The sequence below is a fragment of the Phoenix dactylifera genome, chromosome 3 (assembly GCF_051530095.1).
Source record: "Phoenix dactylifera cultivar Ajwa chromosome 3, Ajwa_hap1_PhDact_Kaust_v1.1, whole genome shotgun sequence".
In the NCBI taxonomy this organism is placed as follows: domain Eukaryota; kingdom Viridiplantae; phylum Streptophyta; class Magnoliopsida; order Arecales; family Arecaceae; genus Phoenix; species Phoenix dactylifera.
In genome coordinates, this window is record NC_143192.1 from 48,693,482 (window position 1) to 48,717,876 (window position 24,395).

The 24,395-nt window shown below is 37.7% G+C and overlaps 2 protein-coding genes and 2 long non-coding RNA genes across 5 annotated transcripts; 2 read left to right on the top strand and 2 right to left on the bottom strand.

Moving 5' to 3' along the window:
• Positions 1-3,527: 3,527 nt before the first annotated feature.
• On the bottom strand, positions 3,528-8,731 carry LOC103710807 (uncharacterized). Of its 2 annotated transcripts, XM_089929745.1 has the most exons (6): positions 8,165-8,283; positions 7,757-8,049; positions 6,678-7,049; positions 5,654-6,130; positions 5,008-5,379; positions 3,528-4,694 (listed from the first exon to the last, which is right to left on the bottom strand). In XM_089929745.1, the coding sequence occupies exons 2-6, from the start codon at positions 7,901-7,903 to the stop codon at positions 4,200-4,202; spliced, it is 1,863 nt and encodes a 620-aa protein (XP_089785871.1). In that variant the 5' UTR covers positions 7,904-8,049; positions 8,165-8,283; the 3' UTR covers positions 3,528-4,199. The 2 variants fall into 2 exon arrangements, with proteins under 2 accessions (XP_089785871.1, XP_008794927.5); XM_008796705.5 differs by having other exon boundaries at positions 7,757-8,731.
• A 2,218-nt stretch (positions 8,732-10,949) lies between these two features.
• LOC120106541 (uncharacterized) lies at positions 10,950-16,236 on the top strand. The gene is made up of 3 exons (XR_015976553.2): positions 10,950-11,238; positions 11,666-11,844; positions 13,878-16,236. It is a non-coding gene; the product is annotated as an uncharacterized LOC120106541 (long non-coding RNA).
• Positions 12,640-20,234, bottom strand: LOC103710771 (uncharacterized). The gene is made up of 7 exons (XM_008796651.6): positions 19,846-20,234; positions 18,132-18,503; positions 16,289-16,759; positions 15,733-16,104; positions 14,606-15,076; positions 13,782-14,153; positions 12,640-13,437 (listed from the first exon to the last, which is right to left on the bottom strand). The coding sequence occupies exons 1-7, from the start codon at positions 19,990-19,992 to the stop codon at positions 12,943-12,945; spliced, it is 2,700 nt and encodes an 899-aa protein (XP_008794873.5). The 5' UTR covers positions 19,993-20,234; the 3' UTR covers positions 12,640-12,942.
• LOC148714425 (uncharacterized) lies at positions 16,638-18,686 on the top strand. The gene is made up of 2 exons (XR_015976552.2): positions 16,638-16,778; positions 18,134-18,686. It is a non-coding gene; the product is annotated as an uncharacterized LOC148714425 (long non-coding RNA).
• Positions 20,235-24,395: the final 4,161 nt, after the last annotated feature.

Genomic DNA, 24,395 nt, shown 5'->3' on the forward strand with positions numbered 1-24,395 from the left:
GTGACAAAACGTTAGCCCACCATGAAACCAAACCCGGGTCTCCTTGGGCTGGTTTAGATCTGGGACCAGCGTAGCCCAAAGTTAGATCAAGACCTGAAATGGATCGAGTATGGGGTATAGCGTATGGGGTATAAGGTTTGACCGAACCAAGGCAGGTATAGAATTATATTTGGATTGAGATAAGTTTAGAATGGGTTCAATTAAAAACTTGGATAGAGATTTTATGAATGGTCGGAATAAATTAGATAGATTGGATTGGATTGGATTGATAAAGAATCGAGCCTAACAAATTAAACTAAATTACAAATCAAACACTTCAAATTGGGCACGGATGTCGATCCATGGGGTTTATGGGTTTATAGTTGGTATAGGTTTCTAATGGGTTCTCTACTTGGCCCCGTTAGTATCTATCATATGTCATTGTTCTAATGTCACGACAAAGAGAAATTTCTAATTTCTAATGAAAATAATAGGTTCAAGTGAGTTGGGATACACGAAGAGAGAGACGTGTTTAAAATGGAACAAAAAAAATATATATGAGAAAAACTCAATAAGAATGCTGTTAAAATATTTGCAGAAGAAGAGAAAAATAAAAAAAATAAGTAATTTTATTTCTTTATTCCATCATATTCGATGCATCTCAGAAGTTATCTATATTCGTATATAGAATCCACACAAGAAAAATAATATATATAAGATCATACTAACAATGAAAAATATTTTTGATTCATACAAGTTGAATATAGATTGATACATAATCACGTTTATGAAAGAAAAATATTACAGGCAATGCAGATTGTTACGTGATTTCTAAAATTATACTAATAGATGAACATCCACCATGACCAATGTTCCAAGGGGATCGATAACTGCAAAATAAATATCATAGTAAATCAAACCTCCATGATGGCAATAGCATGTGGGGGCAATTATTGTTGACAAATATTTATTAGTGGCTGCAATTATCATTGAGGTTTGAATCTAATGTACACCTTTAGGATTGGCTTAGCCTGATAACCATTGAAATGTGAAGTACGATACCAATCTTTTAAGTCAAGAAATTAGGAAGACATGGATAACCAACCAAACTGTTGTCCATTGTTATCACTAGAGTGTACTTGTCTTTTTCGTTACCACCCCGTCACCCGTATATGGGTGAAATTTTGGACTAAACAAGGCTGCAATTGTCATTGATCATAAACGAGGGGTATTTAGATGGAGTTTTAAATGAAAGGCAATGATTAGTTGGGTCAAACTCCAATGGCTCCAACTACCAAACAAATTAAACTAAATTTTAGTTTTACATCAAATAATATTTTTAATGTAATAATTATTGATTTTTGGTTCAAGAGAGTTTTTTTTTTTTTTTTTTGAAAACCAAATATGAAACAAGGTTTTAAAAGAGGTCTAATAAAGTTCCATTGCAATATAAACATTACTTATTTTTTTATAACTATATATAAGATAAGTCCAAATACAATACAATCAATATTCATTGCATTTTTATTCCACTCAAAAAATCCTCTAGAAAATATTCAGTGTATTTTAAACACTAAATACGGCTAATAAATCCAAGTTAAAAACAAATTAAACAAATCGCATTAAGATCAGCCGTCTATTAGATGGGACTTCTTGGCATAGAGCGGGGAGGGGTGATCCAAGAGGGCCAATTGTTTGATTTTTTATTTTGATCAGTTGGGACATACCAAGCCTTATAGGAGCCAGCAAGATCAAGCCTCCTCAAGTGATTTTGGTCAAAACTCCATTCAATGTACAAACATAATCTATGTTGTGGTTGAAATCTGGCCCCAAGGCGACCACGCCAGCAGGGAGCCAAGGAGACGCCGGTCAGGGATGGAGAAAGTGGGCTGCCTCCGGTGTTCCAAGGTACCTCTGAGAAGACGCCGGCCGGAAAGGAGAAAGATGGCCACCTCCCTGCGCTCCGGGGTATCTGCACAAAGCCTTGGCCAGAGATTCTGATGAAGACCCTCCGATGGCTAAGTTAGTCGGATCTTTTTTGTGGAGAGAAGAGCTTTTTTAGTGCCTTTTATTGCCTCTTGTAGTAGCTTGTAGAAGCTTAATAATGCTCATAAAAGCTTGTAAAGCCTACCGAGAGCCTTCCCTACTCCCTTTTTATATGGTAAGGGTGACGGCTGTTACCTGAAATCTCGGGTTGAGATGTGATCAGCGGGCCAATAGCTGGAGATAGCGCGTCGGCGAATGTGGCGGGATGTGACCCTTGACAGGTGTGGCAGGGTATGTCCTTTGACGAGCGTGGCAGGGTATGGTCCTTGGTTAGCGCATCATGACGTGGCCAGGTATAGCTGCGGGCGAGGTCGGGCAGGCTTGCAGGCCGCGACATGCGTTTAGCGAGGTCGACTCTGGCCTTTGGCGAGCTGAGGTCGGCCGGGCCTCTAGTGAAGGTCGACTCAGCCTTTGAGGGGCCTCTTCGGCCGGGCTATTGGCGGGATCGAGGTCTGCCTCTTCGGCTGGCTCGGCTTTGGAGTTTGCTCGGCCGAAATTGGGTGACTCCATGCTGGAATAGGACGATTCATTTTGTCTCCCATCAATCCAAAAGACACAACCCGCTCCCATCTACAAGTATAAAATAAATCTATTTTTTATATATCAAAACATCTCAATATCCATTATTTACATTGTTAAAGTTCAAATGCATCTCTAACATGTTATCTAATCAATCGATGATTATAGTATCATGATTCTAAATAGTTTTTAAGTTAAAACTAAAACAAGATTAAGATTTCTTTTTGGGTATGTTTGGATGACTTTGATTGCTAAGGAGCAGGTAACCCGAAACGCACTTCTCCCAGAAATGATCATTTCTATCATATTTGATTCTTGAAGCGACCGCTCAAGTGCAATTGGACCAGTTTGGCACTTTTTTTCAATAGAGTGGAACTATAAGTCCACTTTGATGATTTCGGGAGGGCAATGTCCAAAGTCAACTTGGTGGAGCGAAATACACCATTGGAGAAAGGTTGTACATATCTTCTGTGCAAAAGAATGATCGATCTTCTTTTACGGCATCGACTGCCGGATCGAGTTCCACACGAATCTCATGGTACTCCAACTATCCTTCTACACAGGTTTCGAAATGGTTATTGCGCGATCCAACAGTTGATATCATAAAAGAAAGCGAATTATGCATAAGATGAATTGACTCTTGGCAAAGATCTTGGCGAATTTTCTTGATACAAAATACAAGATTCCGATAAGCATATATTGTTCAATAATTTGATCTAGATAGGTCGAACCCCAATCTAGATCATGAAAGTTGTTTGCAGCTATTTTTTTCTTTTCCATTCGAATGCATGCATTTGCAATTGCTGTATTTTTTTTTTTTTCTCTTGTAAAGTTGCAACAATTAGAATGGCAAGTATGGAATAAGATGTAGACCAACTAGAAGCTCCCGTGGTCCAGCTTAACATGTCTCTTTTTAGAGACCTCACAAAGACTTATTTGGATTTAAATTGAGGAGCTAATTATTGGAAGGGCCATGCAAAAGATGAAGGAAAACATTTGTTATTGCCGATGTGAATTAGGTTGAGATAGTAGACCTATCCAACTGACATTTATTCAGATTACATGAGATTCTTCTCTCTTTTTTTCTCTTTCTTCTTTTTTTAAAAAAAAGGAAAAAGGACTGGACTAAAGTCCCCATGTTGCTTCTTATGAAGTTCTGGAAATATATATGCAAGGTGCCGAGGTCCTCAAGAGGTAGTTCCTTGTAAGTCTATAGAGACAGTAAGATTCCAACAAGTTGACACTGCTTTCTTTTGTTTCCTGAAGCAGTCTATGATTTGGGGGACTCTTCTGGAGAGCAAATTAGAAGTGGCTCTTCTTCTCAAAAGAATAAGTGGAAGTAACTCTACACTTGAACAGAGGCTACCAATGTATGTACATTGTTAAATACATTGACATGAATTTATGCCCACCTATGATTTCGAGGGTCGCAGATTTTTTTTTTTAAATTTTTTTTTGAAGAAAACCAGGATTCTGGGTGCAGAACCTAAACTGTGATTTGTTTTCTCCATGGCTGAAGTAACTCTACACTTGAACAGAGACTACCAATGTATGTACATTGACATGAATTTATGCCTACCTATGATTTCGTTGGTCGCAGATTTTTTTTTTTTTTAAAAAAAAATTGAAGAAAACCAGGATTCTGGGTGCAGAACCTAAACTGTGATTTGTTTTCTCCATGACTTACTGCATTTCTTGTGTACAGGCCATCCAACCGTGCCGATGCCGTCGAAGCTCTTCCAAACATTGAGGATGGCTGTCAGATCAGCAAGCTTCGCCTTCACACTGCGACAGCAATTAGCATGCACTGTGATCACTTCTTTGAAGTCCTTGCTGTCTTGACAGAACCCACTAAAGTAGAGGGTGTCTAGGAATCGCACTTGCATGCCCAACTGCTTAAAGGCACCATTATATTTCATCAGAGACAACACATCTTGGTCTTTCATTCCTGCTGAGCTATTCCTTGATCCATACCATGCATCAAATAGTGCAATGGTTTTGTTATTTGAGGCCACAAAATAGAAGCCAGTGTTGATGGGGTTGGCCTCGTCGAACGGCTGGCCATTGTATCTGTCGCAGCTTATCTGCAAGTCTTCATCATCATGGTTCAACTTTGTAAATGGGTTTCGCAGCCACATGACATCCATATCCTGAAAGCATTAGATGGAAGGTATGAGAGAAACAAATCAGACGCAATCTCTCCCACCATTTTTTTTTTCAGAATGGATTTGTTATAATTTGTTATTTGATCTTCTTTCCCGAGAAGTAATGATCTCTCATGATTTTACGACCATTCGAAAAAGTCTTAGCTCTGTCTGGTTAAAGAATTAGTCTACTACATGTATTGAGCCTATCATGCTATTAAAAACAGAATGATTTGCTTAAATGTGGATTGCCATATCTTGAAGTCCAATTGACTTTTAATTGCATCTCTTCCATTATTCCTTCGTTTGCTCTACTTACTGTGAAAATGAAGCTGTATCCGCGCTTGAGAACATCTCCAAGGAAAAGAATTCTTTGCCACATCATATTATTGAAACCATCAGACATGTAGAGCTGCTCCTTGGAGAAATCAACACCATCTGTGGCAAGCTGGTAGCAATGGAGCTTTAGGATCTTGCACCGGTTGAACGCTATCTGATCAACTGCCACAATTAGGAGGTGTTCGATCAAAAACTCGGTGCCATCCCCTTCTCGTAAGCTTCGAAGGAAGAGGTCGAGCATGCCATTCTCCTCCACATATGCCTGATTTAGTACACTGATGATCAATGTCTTGTTTCCCATGGAAGCTTCTTGCAGAGCTGTTTCTAGCTCATCTATGGAGACAGCTTCTGTCTGCACAGAAACAACAAATAGGTGCATCAGACTTGTGTTGATGTTAGAAATAAACACTGGATCTTTAGGATGTCTAACTATGAGAAGTTTATCACCATATGAGCAATGTTTTTGAATTGCAAATTTTAAATGTTTCCTGGCAAATGATTTTTTCCTTCAATCAGGTTGCATAGCATATAATCTTGGTACAGAGACTATTCATATTGCTATTTAGAATCACTTGCAAGTCTTCAGTATGTCCTGGAACCTCATATGTCTAGTTCTTAAATCTTACCTGCCACGACGCAGCGCATGCCTTGTGTTCAGGCCATGCGATCTTTGATGTATCGTTAAATGCTTTCCAGACTTCTAGGATCGCCGTCAGATCTGCGAGCTTGGCTCTTATACTGCGGCAACAATTTGCATGCACCGTAGTCACCTTTCTGAAATCCTTGCTGTCTTCACAGAACCCACTGAAGTATGCAGTGTCTAAGAACCTCACTTTCATGCCCAACCGCCTAAAAACTCCTTCAGACTTCATTTTGTACAGCACATCTTGTTCTTTCATGCCCTGATAGCTGCTTCTTAATGCATACCATTCATCAAAGAGTGCAATGGTTTTGTTATTTGAGGCCACGAAGTAGAAGCCTGTATTGATGGTGTTGGAATCATCCATTGGTCGGCCGTTGTATCGATCGCAACTTATTTGCATGTCTTCTCCATCATGATTCAACTGTGCAAATGGACTTCTCAGCCACATCACATCCATATCCTGTTAACAGACAGCGAAGGTAAGAACTGTGGCATCACAATCTCCAGTTTGGTTTAGGACAGAGGACTTGGAGTAGCTAAAGTGGTGTGACCTCTTAAGGTTTTTGCTGATCTATGGTGACCCAATCATCGATTAGATGTCATTGTTTAACTTATAGTAATTTGATTGCTCAACTTTGGCTTTGTCAAAATTCTGTCTAGATTAACCAAAACTATATAAATCAAGTATGTTATATAAGTCATAAAAACATGATAAAGTTTCATAAATTTCTTATAATCTAGAAACCTATAAATTATGAATACAAAAACCAAGAACACTCTGCTTTCACAATGAATTTTCTACTTGTCAATCAGTCCTGGGAGTATTATGTCTAGCGCAAATCTATGTATTCAAAAACTGGTGCCTTCCTCTCCACCTGATTGGTTTCAGGTTTAAAACTCGAGTGGTATCGAATTACCACCATATTCTCAAAAAAAAAGGGGGGAACATTAGATGTTATGGAGACCAAGTCATTAATTTAACTGTATGTGCTTCCACTACAACTTACTGTGAAGATGAAGCTGTAGCCACGCCGAAGAATGTCTCCAAGAAAGAGAGTTCGCCTCCACATCATGTTGATGAAATCCTCAGACATGTAAAGCACCTCCTGGGAGAAATCGACATCCTCAGTCACAAGCTGGTAGCAATTGAGTTCCAGGGCTCTGCACCTGTTGAAGGCTGTCTGATCGACTGCAGCGAGGAGAAGGTGATTGATCAAGAACTCAGTGCCCTCCCCTTCTCGCAAGCTTCTGAGGAAGAGGTCGAGCATGCCATTATCCTGCACGTATGCCTTGTTCAGTACTGCTACGATCAGGGTCTTGTTCCCCATGGAAGCTCTCTCCAAGACTGTTTCTAGTTCATCCTTTGAGGCATTTACTGTCTGGCCAAATAAAACACAAGGCAGTGTTTGAGCTCTACGCAGACAGTCAAGATTTCTTCCAAAACAGTTTCTACTGTATTACTGTGCTTTGTTATAAGACCAAATTATAAACTATTATATGCTCTCTTTTTTTCATATATTATTACTGGAATCTGGGAATTGGCTCCGGTGTAGCTTGGGTCATCCTTCGAGATGCACCAAGTGGTTCGATGTCATGCTTTTATGCTTTGATCTCATAATCCCGAGGTACCATTTTTATCCAGAAGTTAAAGATGAAGGTGACTCCATAATCTTTTCATTTACTTTGCAGGAGCAAGTTGGGGAGTTGACGTGCATTCATCTTCTATGATGACATTATTGCTCTCAAATTCAGTTCTTATGTGACTTTTAAACTGCACCGAAGGATGGGTTGCTAAAACTTCTTAAACTTCCACACGTATATTAACCATATCTCATAATCCCATCAAAACAGTCCCACATTAATTTATTATTTTAGATAAATTTATGCAGTTTACTCGAAACGGCAAGAAGAGAAAGGAAGGAGCGTTTACTTTAATCCGCTTAATAAAAAATACAAAAACATAAAAATAAAAATGTTTTCTTCGATTTCTTTTTCCATTGGATGATCGGACCATCTCACGAGATGCACAGGATGAAAAAAAAAAAAAAGGAACGCATGAACTGTAGGACCAAGGAGATAGACTTACCGCATTTTGGGCACGTTGGGATCGGAAGAATGCCATCGGCACCGCCGGCGGCCACAAACAGGAATACGTGACAATGGAAACCAGGAGGAGGGCGGCGCCGACGAGAGCGGCGGCGCGGTCGGAGACGCAACCGGAGGAGAAGGTCATCGTCTAGGAACAAGGCAGGAAGACTGCAATGCGATAGATACCGCCACTCGGAGAGAGAGAGAGAGAGACAGAGAGAGAGAGAGGCGTGGAGACTGCAGCTACGCTTCGCCACCACAAAAAGAACTTGAAGGGGATGTGAGCGTTACCTGCAAGAGAGAAGAAGCGAAGAGAGAACGTCCAACGGTGATCAGTTTTGAGTCATGCGACTCATAAATGTTCACAAACCTTGCTTTTATCGCATCTCTCAATCCGAGAACCTACCGGGATTCATTAAGTTTCGTTTTTTTTTTTGCCTTGCCATGGATCCCATAAATCATATTGTGGTGAAGGGTCACGAAGGGGATATACTTCTCCTGCCACCCGCTGACTCCGAGAAATTTGTGCCGTACAAGAGTTTGGCTGAATTTTAGTACCGTTAGTTTTTCAACTGCCTTCCGTTTAGAGATAAAAAAAAAAAAAAAAAAACTTTTAGATCACCACAAAAACTTAGAATATATTTTCCACAATCTAGAAGCCCATCCAAAAGATATTATTTCGATTCTTGATTTACCCGAGCATTAACCAATGTGGAATAGATCCTCACACATCTATAATTGATTGGTGGGAGAGTGGGACCCCTATATATACATTGCATTAGATAACAAATGGATCTTAGACATTGTTGGTCTTATCTACAAGAAAGATATCTTTATATTAATGTGATGGTTAGATTGTTGTTCACCTAAACCTGATTTTTAGTCTATTAGGCATGAACTAGTATTGGAACTTGAAAGCAAAAGCTAAAAATGTTTGAAATGAATGATGCTCGCTCGCCCTTCTGCACCACCCAACTACAGCAACACCGTGGAAATAGCTTTGAGCAGTTTTGAAGGTTGGGGTAGATGGATCACTAAGATCAAGAGAGGATTCGAGATCTCAGTTAATCCGAGGTGAGAATGAAATCTATGAATTTTTGAAAAGGTTGAGATTCTCGACCCACGTATTAGATTAAGATATCAAAATTTTAGCCAAACCAAAACTAATAACTATTTTTAGTTATGGAATTTTTAAAACTTTAATATAAAATCAACTTGAAAGGATAGAAATGATTAAGGATAAAGTCTAATATAGATAAATTCAGATCCGATTCACTGGGGTTTTCAGGTCTAGATGCTGTCTTGTACTTGGTCTATAGGAGAATCACATTAGGTTGAGCTTTGGACAATAAAAATATATCATGCCTAATGTTAAAGCTCATGTTGCACCTAATGTACAAGCGGTCTTAAATTATTCTCGATTGAAAGCAGGGATTTCAGGGGTATCAAAAATTATATCTTCAATAATTAGTCAAGTTAAAACCATCCATGCTTTGGACCGGAAAAAGGAAAAAAAAAAAAAACATCTATGCTTCTGAAAAGTGTTATTATTATTCCTCCATATCTACCCTATTCTAAGAAATTCTTTCATCTAATCAAACATGTATCAAATAGTGTGAAGTCACTATTATCATATGTTATTATTAAATAAATATCATGTCTTCGGGTGAAATTTGAATATTATAAGTCTCATATTGCATTTGATGTACATTTGTTTTAAATTAGTGTGGATCACATATGGGTTCTCGCGCATATCAAAAAAATATATCTTGAATAATTCGAGCCAAACTAGTCCAGATTAGGCATGACATGCATTAAAAATCAAATTGAATTCCACTTAATAACAAAGGATTTCAGTCAAAAAATAGGATAAATCCAAGTTGATAGACACACGAACCCATCCCTACCACTTTCAATGTGGACTATTCCTTAACAGCTCATCGCCAAAGATAACTCATAGAGATACAAGTAAATAAATGAAAGTGCTTGATAAAGATATTATTAATCATTCAAAAAATATTCACCATTATTTAAGAAAACTAAATGGTGAAGGAGGACCCATCAAAAACTACTAGGGTTACCACAAAATTTTTACCATCGATGGATAGCTATTATAGCATCTCATGATGTTGACCAATATTCTTAGTGGTTCCTAAATTTACAATAGAATATTAATCCATTATGATCAAGATTTATTATGAATCTATTCGGGTTATTGGTCTCATTTTCATTGTCCTTAAGATGTGCTCCATCCAGGATATTCATAGACTTTTTTTTTTCTTTTATCTCTATGAGACAATAGAGAAACCTAGCTCTGCCTAACTTTTTTTTTTTTTTTTTTTTGGGTACAAAGAGAAAGAAGAAAAGAATAATAAAAAACTAAACTCTAAAAATGAAATGAACAAAAACTAGCAGCATCCATCTTCAACAGTAAAGACAGCTTCTGAGTCGTCAAAGAATCCACATGCAAATCAATGAACAAACCGAAACCTGCAAGTCAGGTGGCAGCTCTGCCTAACTTTCTTAAGTAGCTAGGTATTTGGTTAAAAAATTCAACCAAATACCTACTTGCGAACAAATCTCGCTGGATTTGTAAGAGTGGAAGTAAACCTAACCAGGCCTTGTCTGCATCAAAGAGGGACCATGTGGTCATTAGGACTAAATGGAGATCTAAGCGGACTTTTGTTTCATGAACTAATCACCATGTGGCTACGTGGACACGGCCTCAGAGAGATTTCCAACTGAGTCCCCATATTGACGTAGTGGATGATCTCTTTAAACAACAGAAGGTTTTTTGATGTAAATAGTCCAAGTTTTTAAAAGATCTCTTGGGCCGTTCGGGTGGGTGATCGACACCATTTTATTATGGAAATAATCTTTTAGCTGGACAAAATATTGAAGTAAAAATTTTAAGCAATATATTATCCTAATATTTGAGTAATTTTTGAAAAACAAGATATAAAATATCAATCAATATAGTAATAACAATATCAGATAGTATTTTATGATTGGTTATTCCACTAAAATATATCAAAAAATATGTGTTCGAAGTAGATAATTTTTAAGAAATAAATTTTTTTCTCCTACTTATTGCGGAATAAACTACTCCGACGGCGTCGTCCTTATCATCCTCGATCGCTCTCAGTGCAATTTGTACCAAAGAATGCCCTCAGTGCAATCATTATAGGTTTGATTCATTCTGCTCCGTTCCTTTTCTACACCTATTCTTTCTCCTCGATCCCCTTGATTTTCCCTGATTCGAATCAAGGGTTCAAGATTTCTTCTTTTACGAGCCCGAATATTTCTAGAAGACTTGGAGAGCTAGGTCAATTCTGATGTGGAACCACTAAGCAAGCTTAGATTTTGGCTTTTTTCTTTTCCCGGATTGCCACCATTTTTATGGAAGGAAAAAAAATTACCTTTTTGGAGCTTGTTGATTTAGATGAAAACATACGTTTTGATCTTGCTCTAAGTTTCCAGGTATGACTGCAAGTTTACTTTTTTTTTTTTTGATGGAAAGACTGCAAGTTTACTTAAGCTTGTAGATTGTGAGGTTATAGCAATGTCTCTGTTGCTCTCCGAGTTCGCACTTTCGGATAGATAGTTTGTAAGAGGAACTCGAGTCATTCTTTTCTTTTATGCTTTAGACTCTTATTGAGAAGTCGTTTTCATTTAGCTGTTACAGTTTACAGTGCAGAAAAATCTCAGGTTTCATTTGATCAAGTCGTATGATCTGTGTTTGTTTTCTGCACTAGTAATGCTCTTGTACCATGTTGTCTCCTGTCCACATTTCCACCATACTTTCTAATCACTTTGTGCTGCTGTCGTTTCATCTATTTGCTTATCTTTTTTTTTTTCTTTCCTTTTTTTGCCTGCATAATAATTGGAACTGATGAATGAATATCAGATGCTAGCATTTCTGATGGAGAAGATATACCTGGGGTTTTATGGTTTTGTGACCCAAGAGGGAATCAGTGTTTTTCTGAAGTTGATGATAAGTATTCTCGAGATGGTTCCAACCTCTGCAAGCTTATCAGTCAAGTACCTTGTTTTGAATAAGCTCTTCATTTAATGCTGAGACTTATGGTAAGCTTTATATTCTTTTTGCAGGTTAGGACTTCTTTATGAATACCATTATATTCACTTTAATTAAAATTTTACATCATCATTTATGATTACCTCAGGCATTTATGATCTTGAGTTGTTGCATCCTTATTGTTGTTCCTTAGTAGCTTTTGAGATTTCCAAATTTTTTTTTGAGGGAACAATAGGCACAAAGTCCCTAAAGTTTTTTATTAAAGTGATGAAGAGGGTTACAAAGAAAGAAATGAAATAAGGAGAAAAGGATGAGTCCTGCAAGCAGGATCATTAGAACAATACAACTCCTTTTACAGGCTGATTCATCTTCTGCTTTTGTTAAATTAGGTATTAATAATTTGCAACAATGATTTTGTTGGTTGGTACATAAATATACTGATCACATCCTTTGTCACAATATTAAACAAATACCTCCTAGTCTATAGGGGTAATTGCCAATTTGAGTTAGGGTACTTTACAAAGGTTAACTTTCACATGGTAGAGCCCCAAATTCCCTAAGAATTGTAAAGGAAAAATATCCCATTCTTGGACTTTGTTTTCGCATGCCTCTACAATGCTATTTTGAAATCTCCATCCTTTTCTGCACACCTTTGATGGGTATAGGTTTAAATTTACAGTCTGAAGCAACACATGCATTGTTCACATGCAACTAATATCTACTCATATTACTTTACGATTGCCGGTTAGGTTAATTTGTCCTTTGACAAGCTAAATCAGTGGCAAACTGGGCTCTTTTCCCTCTCATGAAAAAAAATTTAGGAAATGTCCAAGGCACCTCGGTCATTTCAGCTTCGTGCACAAAAATCTGAGATTTTCAAGATGCGATTCTTTTTAGTCCAGGCAGATAGTAAGACAGCAAAAATATGCTGATGCTGCCTTATTATGTTTCCTGAAGCAGTTAATGATTCAAAAGACTCAACTCTATTGAAGGACAAAATGGAAGTAACTCTACACTGGGAGACTGCTAATCTTTTGTATGTTCACTGCCAAATAACTTTAGAGTGAATTTGTACCTGCCTATGATATCAATGCTCCTAGATGTTCGGTATTAGGGAAAAAAAGGAAGCAGGATGCTGAGTGTGGAAGCTAGATTCTGATGTCTTCTATCCACGATGCAGCACATGCCTTGTGTTCAGGCCACCTGACCATTGTTGTGCCATTAAAACTCTTCCAAACTTTGAGGACGGCTGTCAGATCAGCAAGCTTTGCCTTCACACTGCGGCAGCAATTTGCATGCACAGTGGTCACTTCTTTAAAATCCCTGCTGTCTTGACAGAACCCACTGAAGTACAGGGTGTCTAGGAATCTCACTTTCAATCCCAATTGTTTAAATATACCTTTAGATTTCATAGTAGACAACACATCTTGGTCTTTCATGCCTGCTGAGTTAATACTTGATGCATGCCATGCATCAAATAATGCAATGGTTTTGTTATTTGAGGCGACATAGTAAAAGCCAGTGTTGATGGGGTTGGAATCATTCTGTGGCTCACCATTGTATGCATCACAGCTTATCTGCAGGTCATCTCCATCGTGGTTCATTTTTGTGAATGGATTTCGCAGCCACATGACATCCATATCCTGATAATAGAAAGAAATGGTAAGAGAAAGAAATTATGCATAATCTTCTCTGATTTTTTAAAGAAAGTTTTCTTTTCTTTTCTTTTTTTCCTTCTTTTTTTTAAATGATGTTAATCTTCTTCAGCTGTTATACGCAATAAGCTTTTAAGGTTTTATGACCATTTAGAAATGGTCGACTGATTGAACAAAAAAGTTCGACAAGCTTTAGCTGTATTTAGTTAAAATTGGAAAAACAATAAAATTTATGTAATTTTAAGCCTATAAGGTTATTAACTGCAATTTTAATTAAATGTGGGCTGCCAGATTTGGGCACCCTCTTCTGTCATCCATTTTTTTGAGCCTACCGTGAAAATGAAGCTGTATCCATGCTTTAGAACATCTCTGAGGAAGGCAATTCTCTGCCACATCATTTTGATGAAGCCATCGTTCATGTACATCAGCTCTCCAGAGAAATCGGTGCTCTTTATGACAAGCCTGTAGCAATGGAGTTTTAGGAGCTTGCACCGGTTGAAGGCTGCCTGATCAACTGCTACAAGAAGGAGGTGTCTGATCAAGAACTTGGTGTCCTCCCCTTCTCGCAAGCTCTGAAGGAAGAGATCTAGCATGCCATTCTCCTCCATGTATGCCTTGTTTAATACTGCTATGATCAGGTTCTTGTTTGGCATGGAAGCCTCCTGTAAAGTTGTTTCTAGCTCATCTTTGGAGGCAATATCTATCTGACCATAAACAACAATAAGGTGCATGAGCTCAGGAAAGGTATGATTTTTTTCTTATTGTAAACTTTCTATATTGCAACAATTGACATTTTAAGATGTTTAACCATCAAATAACTATAACCATTAGCATTTCCATATGCTACAAACCAGGATATGCCGTACCGGCCAGTACGAACCGGTCCAGGCTGGGACCGGTACCAGATCAACATGGGATCCGGTACCAGAAGTTTTTATTAGAAAACTGGCCAATATGACTGCCGTACCGGTACATGACCGGTACGGACCAGTGCGGAACCGGTACGTACCAGTCTAGGCTGCCACCGGTACACCGATCGGTACCGGTACGGTGGACCTTGCTACAAACACAACCAACATAAGTTTGTAGGATTACTTTCTAATCTATAGTAAGTACCAGAACCTACATTGCTTATTTTGTTCATTTTAATTCTTACCTTCCCAGTGCATGCCTTGTGTTCAGGCATTGTGACATTCAATATGCCCTTAGATTCCTTCCAGACTTGAAGAACAGCCTTCAGGTCAATGAGCTTGGTTTTCACACCACAGCAACAATTTGCATGTACTGTGGTCACTTTTCGGAAATCCTTGCTATCGTGACAGAACCCACTAAAGTATGTTGTGTCTAAGAACCTAACTTTCATGCCCAACCGCCTAAATGCACCCTGAGATTTCATCTGAGCCAGCACATCTTGTTCTTTCATGCCTGCTGAGTTATTCCTTGATGCATACCATTCATCAAATAGTGCAATGGTTCTGTTGTTTGATGCCACAAAGTAGAAGCCAGTGTTAATGAAATTGGAATCATCCAATGGCCGGCCATTGTAAAAATCACAACTTATTTGCATGTCTTCTCCATCATGATTTAACTTGGCAAATGGATTTCTCAGCCACATCACGTCCATATCCTGACAGCAGAGAGGAGAGGTAAGAACAACTTCATCATCATTTCTTGTTTTCTAAGGATTGGAATTATTTTGGCCAAGTTTAACTTTTTTGACTGGGAAGCGATGACTTTGTAACACATTTTCTGATTTATATATGACCCCATCAGTAATCGTTTATTACTGTTCAATTATAGCATATTTTGACCATTTAACTTTGGTTGAGCGAAACTTTAATACCGTTTGATATTTACTTGATCAATTGAGAATGCTTTAAAAGGTACAACAACATTAATTTATTTCCCTCACAAAATAATATGGTTTATGTTGAATTTTAGCAAGATTTTATTTTTCATACTCTACAAAACTAGAAAATGCGATATAGATACTAATATGCAACCAAAATAAGTGAATCTCAGTAACCATGGGCGAGTCAATGATGCCTTCAAATTGAAAGTTTTATACTCGGTTCGGAGATGTTATGCCTCAAGAGAGTTGAATTTAGTATAAAAAGGTGACGTACCAGAAGATTTAGTAAATTATATGTGTTTTACAGGAACCAAGTCCTAGAATTTGAATTATAGACCATAAAATGATGATTTGATCAACTATTTTTTCCCTGAACCAAAAAATTGTTTGAGTTCGCAAACTGTTGTATATCTGTTGTTTTTTTGACTTACCGTGAAGATGAAGTTGTACCCACGACGGAGAATGTCCCCAAGGAGGAGAGTTCTTTGCCACATCATTTTGATGAAGCCATCAGACATGAAAAACTGCTCTTTGGAGAAATCAGTGCCCTTTGTGACAAGTTGGTAGCAGTGGAGTTTTAGGAGCTGGCACCGGTTGAAGGCTGTCTGATCCACTGCCACAAGAAGGAGATGTCTGATCAAGTACTTGGTGCCCTCCCCTTCTTGTAAACTTTGAAGGAAGAGGTCTAGCATGCCATTCTTCTCCACATATTTCTTGTTTATTATGGCAATTATCAGGGTCTTGTTTGCCATGGAAGCTTCCTGTAAAGCTGTTTCGAGCTTATCTTTGCGGGCAGCATTTGTCTGACCACAAAAAACATTAAGGGACATGAGCTCAGAGAAGCTGTCATCATTTTTATTTGAAAATCTCTAACTTGCAATAATGTGAATTTTTAAGATGTTTAGCTATAAAATATATGCTGAAATTTCCTTGAAGTGCCTATATTGCATGTTGATTCATGGAAAATGATTTTTTTTTAATGCTCACCTTCCCTGTGCATGCCTTGCGTTCAGGCCATGTGACTCTCGATGTGCCATTAAATGTCTTCCAGGCTTCAAGGACAGCTTTCAGATCAATGAGCTTGGCTTTCACACTACAGCAACAATTTGCATGCACTGTGGTCACTTTGCTGAAATCCTTGCTATCTTGACAGAACCCACTAAAGTATGCTGTGTCTAAGAATCTCACTTTCATGCCCAACTGCCTAAATACACCGTGAGATTTCATCCGAGCCAGTACATCTTGTTCTTTCATGCCTGCAGAGTTGTTCCTTGATGCATGCCATTCATCAAATAGTGTAATGGTTCTGTTGTTTGATGCCACAAAGTAGAAGCCAGTGTTAATGAAATTGGAATCATCCAATGGCCGGCCATTGTAAAAGTCACAGCTTATTTGCATGTCCTCTCCATCATAACTTAACTGGGCAAATGGGTTTCTCAGCCACATCACGTCCATATCCTGATAGCAGAAAGGAAAGGTAAGAAGCTCTTTCACTCCTGTTTGTTGTTTTGGGAGGGTGATTTTTTTTGACTATGAAGGAGTGACTTGTAAGGTGTTTGCCGATCTAAATTTGACCCAATTAACAATCAGCTATTACTATTAGGTTGTAGAATATTTTGATCATTCAATTTGGTTGATTAAAACTTTGATATTGATTTTGATTACTTTGATAAAACAGGATTAATTGAGAATGCTTTCAAAAATATAATAATATTTAACTTTTTCACAAAAGAAATGTTAGGTTGAAATTTAGCAATTTCTAGTGAATTGCAAGTTTTCATTTCTTATACTCTACAAAATTATATAACATAAAATACGTACTAATATGACAACCAAAATAAGTGAATCTCAGTGGCTATGGACAGAGTCCATACTGCTTTCACGTTGAAATTTTTACTTGTCATTGCTTACTAATCAGTTCATAGATTCTTATACATGTATACATATACACATATACAGAGATACACAGATACATACATACATGCATACATATATCCATACATACATGCATACATATATCCATACATACATGCATACATATATCCATACATACATGCATACATACATATGCATACATACATACATATACATACATACATACATACATACATACATACATACATATACATACATACATACATACATACATACATACATATACACACACACACATACATACATACATACATATATATATATACACACACATATACACATACATATACATACATATACATACATATACATATACATACATCTACATACATATACATACATATACATACATATATATACATATATATATACATGTGTGTGTGTGTGTAAAGAATGGGAGCCCCATCATCCATTTATTAAGATGATGAAAAATTACAACAAAAAAGAAGTAAAGAAAACAAATAAAAGATGTCCCAACAGGGGTCAGGGAAGAGGAACAAAAGAAACATCATAGTGAATGGATAGGAGATAGCCAGCCAACTTAGTACTCTAGTCTGAAAACCATTTCTCAATAAGATTCCTTGATCAAGGTGATCCAAGAGGAACCAAACTGATCTCCATCCATGGTCATAGACTTGGATTCAAAAAGTTTCAGGTTCCTATCCCAACAAATGAGCCAAAGAAGTACTAGATATCATATCTTACGAGATTCTTTTGCTATTAACAAATAATTTTTCAGAAGATTTAATACTGAAAACAGTAATGAAGTTGTGGAATTTGAATTTTAGATCATAACATGATGATACAGGCATCTAAATGGTGATGTGTTTAAAAATTAGTTGTCTGAATCAGAAAAGCATTTGAATTGAAGATCTGGTTCTGTATTTTGACTTACAGTGAAGATGAAGCTGTACCCACGACGGAGAATGTCCCCAAGGAAGAGAGTTCTTTGCCACATCATATTTATGAAATTCTCAGACATGTAAAACACCTCTTTGGAGAAGTCGGCACCATCTGTGTCGAGCTGGTGGCAGTGGAGTTCCAGGGCCCTGCACTTGTTGAAGGCAGTTTGATCGACTGCAACAAAAAGGAAGTGTCCGATCAAGAACTCGGTGTCCTCCCCTTCCCGCAAGCTCTGAAGGAAGAGATCTAGCATGCCATTCTCCTCCACATATGCCTTATTTAAAACCGCAATAATCACGGTCTTATTCACCATGGAAGCTCTCTCCAAAGCTGCTTCTAGTTCATCTTTAGGCACAACTTCTGTCTGCTCGCATACAGGGAAGCTCATGAGAAATAATGTATGAAACTATGAACTATTTAGATTTGTCCTGAGAGAGTTTATATTGGATCATTATGTATTGTCAAGGGAATGAGCTATGAACCTTTACAGTATTTTTTGTTCTGCTTTAAAAACAGAACCCTCAAATGAACTATGAACCTCAAATTATATGTTGTCAAGGGGATGAATGAACTATTTAGATTTGTCCTGAGGGAGTCTCTACTGTTGCATAAGAAACCTCCTCAAGCTGTCCAAACCCATCATGAAGACACTCCAATTTTTAACAAGTCTGCTCCTCTTGATGCTCCTTTCTTTCCAGGAAATAGAAACAACAGAAGTTCATACTAAATAAGATATTAAAATATCTGTAAGAGTTGATGTATGAGTTCTCCTTCCCCTTCTGCGTCAAATCATCCCCATGCATTGCGGGTGATGGAGCTTTCGTGGGCCAGAAGATGACATAGCTAGAAGTCGGCTAATATAAAAACGTGAGCGAATCGAAGGCATACGAGTTTGCAAAGGACAAGCGGTCAAATGAAAGCAAGCTGACAAAGTAGGCACGCCAAGGGTCGGTGATGCAAGATTGACACCAATAAACCACATTTCAAGGAAGAAGTAACGTTATGTAAGTCTTTATTTTATCTTTTATTGAAATAATTGAATACCAAACCAACTACCCCTTTCCCCAAGGACCAGAAGCCACAATCTATGGTCCAGTTTGGAGAATTCTTACTTCGTTTGGAGAAGAATAGCAATCTACTATGGCAAACTGGATCATGACCCATTGATTGCATCCCTCCACATCTTATGAGGTTCTAAACTGGAATTTTGATGCTGTTGTTTCCCAAGTATTCAAGCCATGTAATTTTTTTTCGCCGAGAAATCAGAAGTCACCAAGTGCCTAAATTATTTTGTTCAAAAGCTATCTATTAGTTGGTATTCTCACTGCTATTCTCATTTTTCTCAAAAAGAAAGAAACATAGAAGGCATGACTCTATACGTCGATTTTTTTTCCTGTTTTTTTGTTGATATAATGGCGAGGAAAGAAAGACCTTCCCCCAACTTTATTCAGTTCAGAAATGATATTTATAATGGATAGGAAGAGCAGAATTTACAAGGCCGTAAAGGGAGAGAGAAGAGGTCTGTTACACAGATGGTGCCAAAGATGCAATATTGCTTCTCCTCTGTTTTACGGTTGCAGAGACCATCAAACATTGGATTTGTATGCTTGAAAGAAAACCAAACTCATCCAACAAAAAATGATCAACTAAAAAAAAAAACAAGAATTTAATTCATCAACCAAAAAAAAGAAAAAACAGGAACTCACTGCATTTGATGAGCGCTGGAGTCGAAAGAAAGACATTGATTCTGTTGATGGCGACAAGCATGAGTAGGTGATCGACAAAACCAGGAGAGATGCGATGACAAGGGTGGCGACATGGCCCGTGACTCCATGGTCAGTGGGAGGGCTCATGGTTTAGGAAATGCTATGATAAGACCAGTAGTTATTGAAGGTCCATGATGCTTTCTGTTTCCTCTTCTCAAAAAAGTGGTGCTTTGTATGAAGAAAGCCTCCTCTACGGAGCTGATTGAATTAACCACCTTCCAGAGGTTCTACAGACCTTCCCTTTGCTTTCGTAGGAGCTCCCTTCTCCTCTTCTCTTTATAGACGTAACGAGGACTTCATCTATGATAAGTAGTTGTTAAGAAAAGCACGCTTCCTGGGCATGGAGGGGAGACGGGTAAAAGAGCAAGCATGAGAAAATGGTAGCTGTCGCTAGTTTTCTCATAATTTCCAGATGGTTTCTCAATGGTTTGTTTGACTTGGCTTGCGTCAATTTTTGGATCCAAGCGCGAGATTATTGGCTTGTGTCTAAATGATAACCCCGTTTTGGTGTCTGGCCTCCCCTTCCTTTCTTCATCCATTTGAACATAATCTTGCATAATTTAAAGAACCTGACATCATAAATCATTAACATACTTCTGATTTATTATTGTTTCCGAGACATGGTTGGCCGAAATCTAACTGGATCCGGAATTCAGATCCAGTAGTCAGACTGAATTCCGGTTAACAAGGCCGCCTTAGGTAAGGCTGTCGCTTAAGCAGCAGACAAGCTCCCATATTGTTATCGATTAATCTTCCTAATTATCAAGTGGAACGTGAAACAAGGGTACATTGACATGCAAACCATGGAGCAAGCACGAGGTTTCTAATGTTATTGCTGGATTTCTATTGATGTAAGCACTTTATTTTTCTTTTAATTTGCTAATAATTATCATCTAGATTAAGTCCTAATTATGGCCGTTACAATACTTTACACTGCATGCACCAAATACTCGTGCACGTGTTCGTCAAGCGCTTATCTTGGTGCACTCCTACAAAAATGAATGGCTATGATATGAGCACTTGATGAATGGAGCTTATAGAATCGGTGACTACGTGTAGGGTACAACATCACGGTCTCTATGCCACACTGAAAAAGACTCACATTGATTCACCCTTGATTTGGTAGGAAATCGTCCACATTCCGGATCATATGCCTCTCAAACTGAGTGTTACTCTGAAAATAATGTTTGGTACTTTGAAAGGGTAAACGGACTTAAACTCTTACAAAACCAGACTCGTGGCGAATTCCTTTTGTTGTTGACCGTTTGCATCCGACAATTAATACTTTTGCGATCTAAGAAGTAACCGCTGGTATCCTTGGTTAAATTTCAGTATCTTTGCTGGTTCCTCATTTCGCAGTGAAAATAACGAATTGATGTCTTTTTTTTTACCTTTTTCGCCTCAATGTGCTCACTCTAGATTCGTATCATACACGTGGCATGGAGAGCTAACATGGATGCCATTTCTATTATTCACGTACCTTCATTCTTAGGAAAAAACAACAAAAACAAAAAAAAAAATCTTAGGTGCAATCAATCTGTATTGTCTTCCTTGAAAGCCAGCGCATGTCCAGCTCCAATCGGATCTAATCATTCAAAGCTCACCATATAGGGGGTAAATAATAGAAATAATATCAAAATTGAGGAGTAAAATAATTCTTTATGGTAAGTGGTCTATATATCTTTTAATTTGCTTCATTTTTTTTCCCTGGATTAAGAGCACACATAGTAATGTCAAACATTTATTAGCTATTTTTTGAATGGGAAAAAACAAAACATAATCAGAAAGAATCTTGATAACAGTCTGAGGATCCTAAAGGTAAAACACAATTCAAATTCGGAATTCAGTTTCTGTGCTTCCACCTCATCACTAAATGGAAACTCTTGACTTCGAAATATCATTTCCTGAACGCAACTCAAAGTCTAGCTTCCGAGTGATCATCTGATTAAGTGGAAACTCTTCTGCATTTGTCCTTGAATTTCTTTTAATAATGCTTTCTTGCTAATATGCATCCATTTGAAAATAGATGACATGATTGAAAAACTCGCATGGCTCGCATCCAAAGAAGGAGGACAAGAAGAAGACGATGATGATGACAAACAACTTGTATGCAAATTGCCAGCAATAAAAAGAATTTACGAAATATATTGAAGAAGTTCTGTTCAAGGATCCTTCACTAAAGCTTTGAAATTTGATATTTTGATATTTTTAATGATGTATTTTGAAATTTGCCTCAAAGAAAATCAGAAATGTTCTGTGGGCTAGTGGAGTTTTGTCTCCCTCACTAAAGTTTTGGAATATCAAAAAAAAATTGTCTGGTCACTAACAAGGGACTATTAATTTGTATTGTTTGACATATTCTGCTTCATACCAGCAGTCTGTTTTGCAGACTTCTAAGGTTTTGATTTGGTTTTCGACTATGAGTTAAACTGTCGACCATTTTTTAGGTTAATCTATAATCCTCAATCCCAAGTGCTTTTTATTAAAATGTGAACGATAAAACATGCTTCAAGATTCATTAGGCTTTGCAATTATGCTACTCTATTTCTGTGGAAATTTTTGCTGCAATCCTACACCAGAATTATGCCTCCTTGGCTATGGTTGATATTTAATAAGGATTCTTGTTAGAGCACGCTTGAGTTCTTGAATTTGATGAGTTCGAACAGTAGTGGATGCCTTTGATGAAAGGCCAGTTGCATTCATCAACTCACAATGGACTAAGGTGAATGTGAGTGTAAGCCCTCGCTTGTAGTGAAGTTGTGATGATGTCTAAGGTGAGTGTGAGGGAAATATCAAAGCTAGAGCAGGGCCCCTTTGTGTTGACGTACTTTTTTTCAGCTTTTAACATTGGGAGCATTAACTAACCATCTCCATCTCTGGAAGCAACAATAAAATCTATTATCAACCACCAATTAATTTAGGAGATACGTTTAATGTGGTCCTAGCGGAAATAACAAAGCTAGTTTGAGTATAAATACCAAAGAAGGCAGTAAAGGAAAAAAGAAACAATGATGTGTTTTTTGCGATTTTCTTACTCTTTTTTAATATAATTTCTCCTCTCTTTTTTTTCAATATCAAACAAATGCACAACCTAAAAATTATACTTCGAAAGTGCGGCCAAGGTGATGCACCAATATCCATATGCGACATCAACCTAAGTCAATTTCTTGGATCCAAGAGTTGGTGATGCCGAGCCCTCATAAGCGAGAAATTATACTCTACACTGCATGCACCAAATAGCCGTGTACATAGCCAATCACAACTGTTCGTTTCTATGGGCCTCATTCGTTAAGCACTTATCTTAGTGCACCCTTACAAAAATGAATAGCTATGATATGAGCAATGGAGCTTATAGAACCCCGTATAGGGTAGTACAACATCGCTATTTCTACACCACACTAAAAAAGACTCACATTAATTCACCCTTGATTTGGTAGGAAATAGTCTACATTGCACATCATATGCCTCTCAAACTAAATGTTACTCTGAAAATAATATTTCGTGCATTAAAAGGGTAGACGGACTTTTGCCACCTTTTGTTGTTGACCGTTTGCATCAGAACAACGAATACTTTTGCCATCTTAGCCTAACTTAAGCATCGAACTTGCCGAATATTTTCCGACAAGTAGACTTTCTTCTTGTTTCGGACCATACTTATCGACCCTCCTCAACTCGTGCGACAGGATCTCAAATCTTTCCAGCCATCTCTTCATCTCTCTACTCGAATCAGCTCATATCTCAACAACAACATAGTCCAATGCTTAAAATTATTAAAATGTCAATTTCATGGCCAAAATATCACTACATAAGCGAAAATATATAAGACAAATTAAGTAGCATTCGAAAAACATCGATTCTGATGTATATTAACTAAATCTTTTCTAATGATATCAAAGAAAAAAAAATATGGTAAATATGTTAAGAGTGCATCAGCCGACATCTAAAGTATTATCAGCTTACATGTTAAAAAAATAACTGATGGGAAGAGCGACTTGCACGTTGCCTGCCAAGGATCATGTGTTGGTGTTTAGCTCAACCTCAGAAGAACACAAAATGCTCTCTAACTTGTCGACATCTCCACCCTGTCACACGTAACACGTTTGGAAAAAAAAAAGCCGTGCATGATTTGGTAATTTAACGTGCGTCGTGCATGATTTGGCTTAAGTCAAGAGTATGAGTTGGCAAACCACGAGTTAAACCGCTACGCCTGCCGTGATGAGCGGAGCTGGCCACCTGCGCTCTACTCAAAATAGACTCTTGCGTTCTAAGATATTGTCAAGCAATATATTCTTTTATTCCCTCTTTTATCCTTCCTAGGTTCAAGGTTCTTGCCTACGAGAAATAAAAAAAAAAAAAAAAATCTTGATGCAATAGTATAAAGTTGTTCTATTATAAATTGCGTGTCAAAAATTTAAAATATAGATTCAGGCTCTCGAGAAAGTGCGATTATATATATCTAATCCTCTTAAAATATATTTGTATATAGTTTA

Coding starts and splice junctions, on each gene's coding strand:
- LOC103710807 (XM_008796705.5), bottom strand. CDS start 7,903: ATGACCTTCTCCTCCGGTTGCGTCTCCGACCGCGCCGCCGCTCTCGTC. Junction 7,050..7,756: donor CCCAACGTGCCCAAAATGCG/GTAAGTCTATCT, acceptor TTATTTGGCCAG/ACAGTAAATGCCTCAAAGGA. Junction 4,695..5,007: donor GATACAGCTTCATTTTCACA/GTAAGTAGAGCA, acceptor TAATGCTTTCAG/GATATGGATGTCATGTGGCT.
- LOC103710771 (XM_008796651.6), bottom strand. CDS start 19,992: ATGAGCCCTCCCACTGACCATGGAGTCACGGGCCATGTCGCCACCCTT. Junction 18,504..19,845: donor TCCAGCGCTCATCAAATGCA/GTGAGTTCCTGT, acceptor GTATGCGAGCAG/ACAGAAGTTGTGCCTAAAGA. Junction 16,105..16,288: donor GCAAGGCATGCACAGGGAAG/GTGAGCATTAAA, acceptor TTTTGTGGTCAG/ACAAATGCTGCCCGCAAAGA.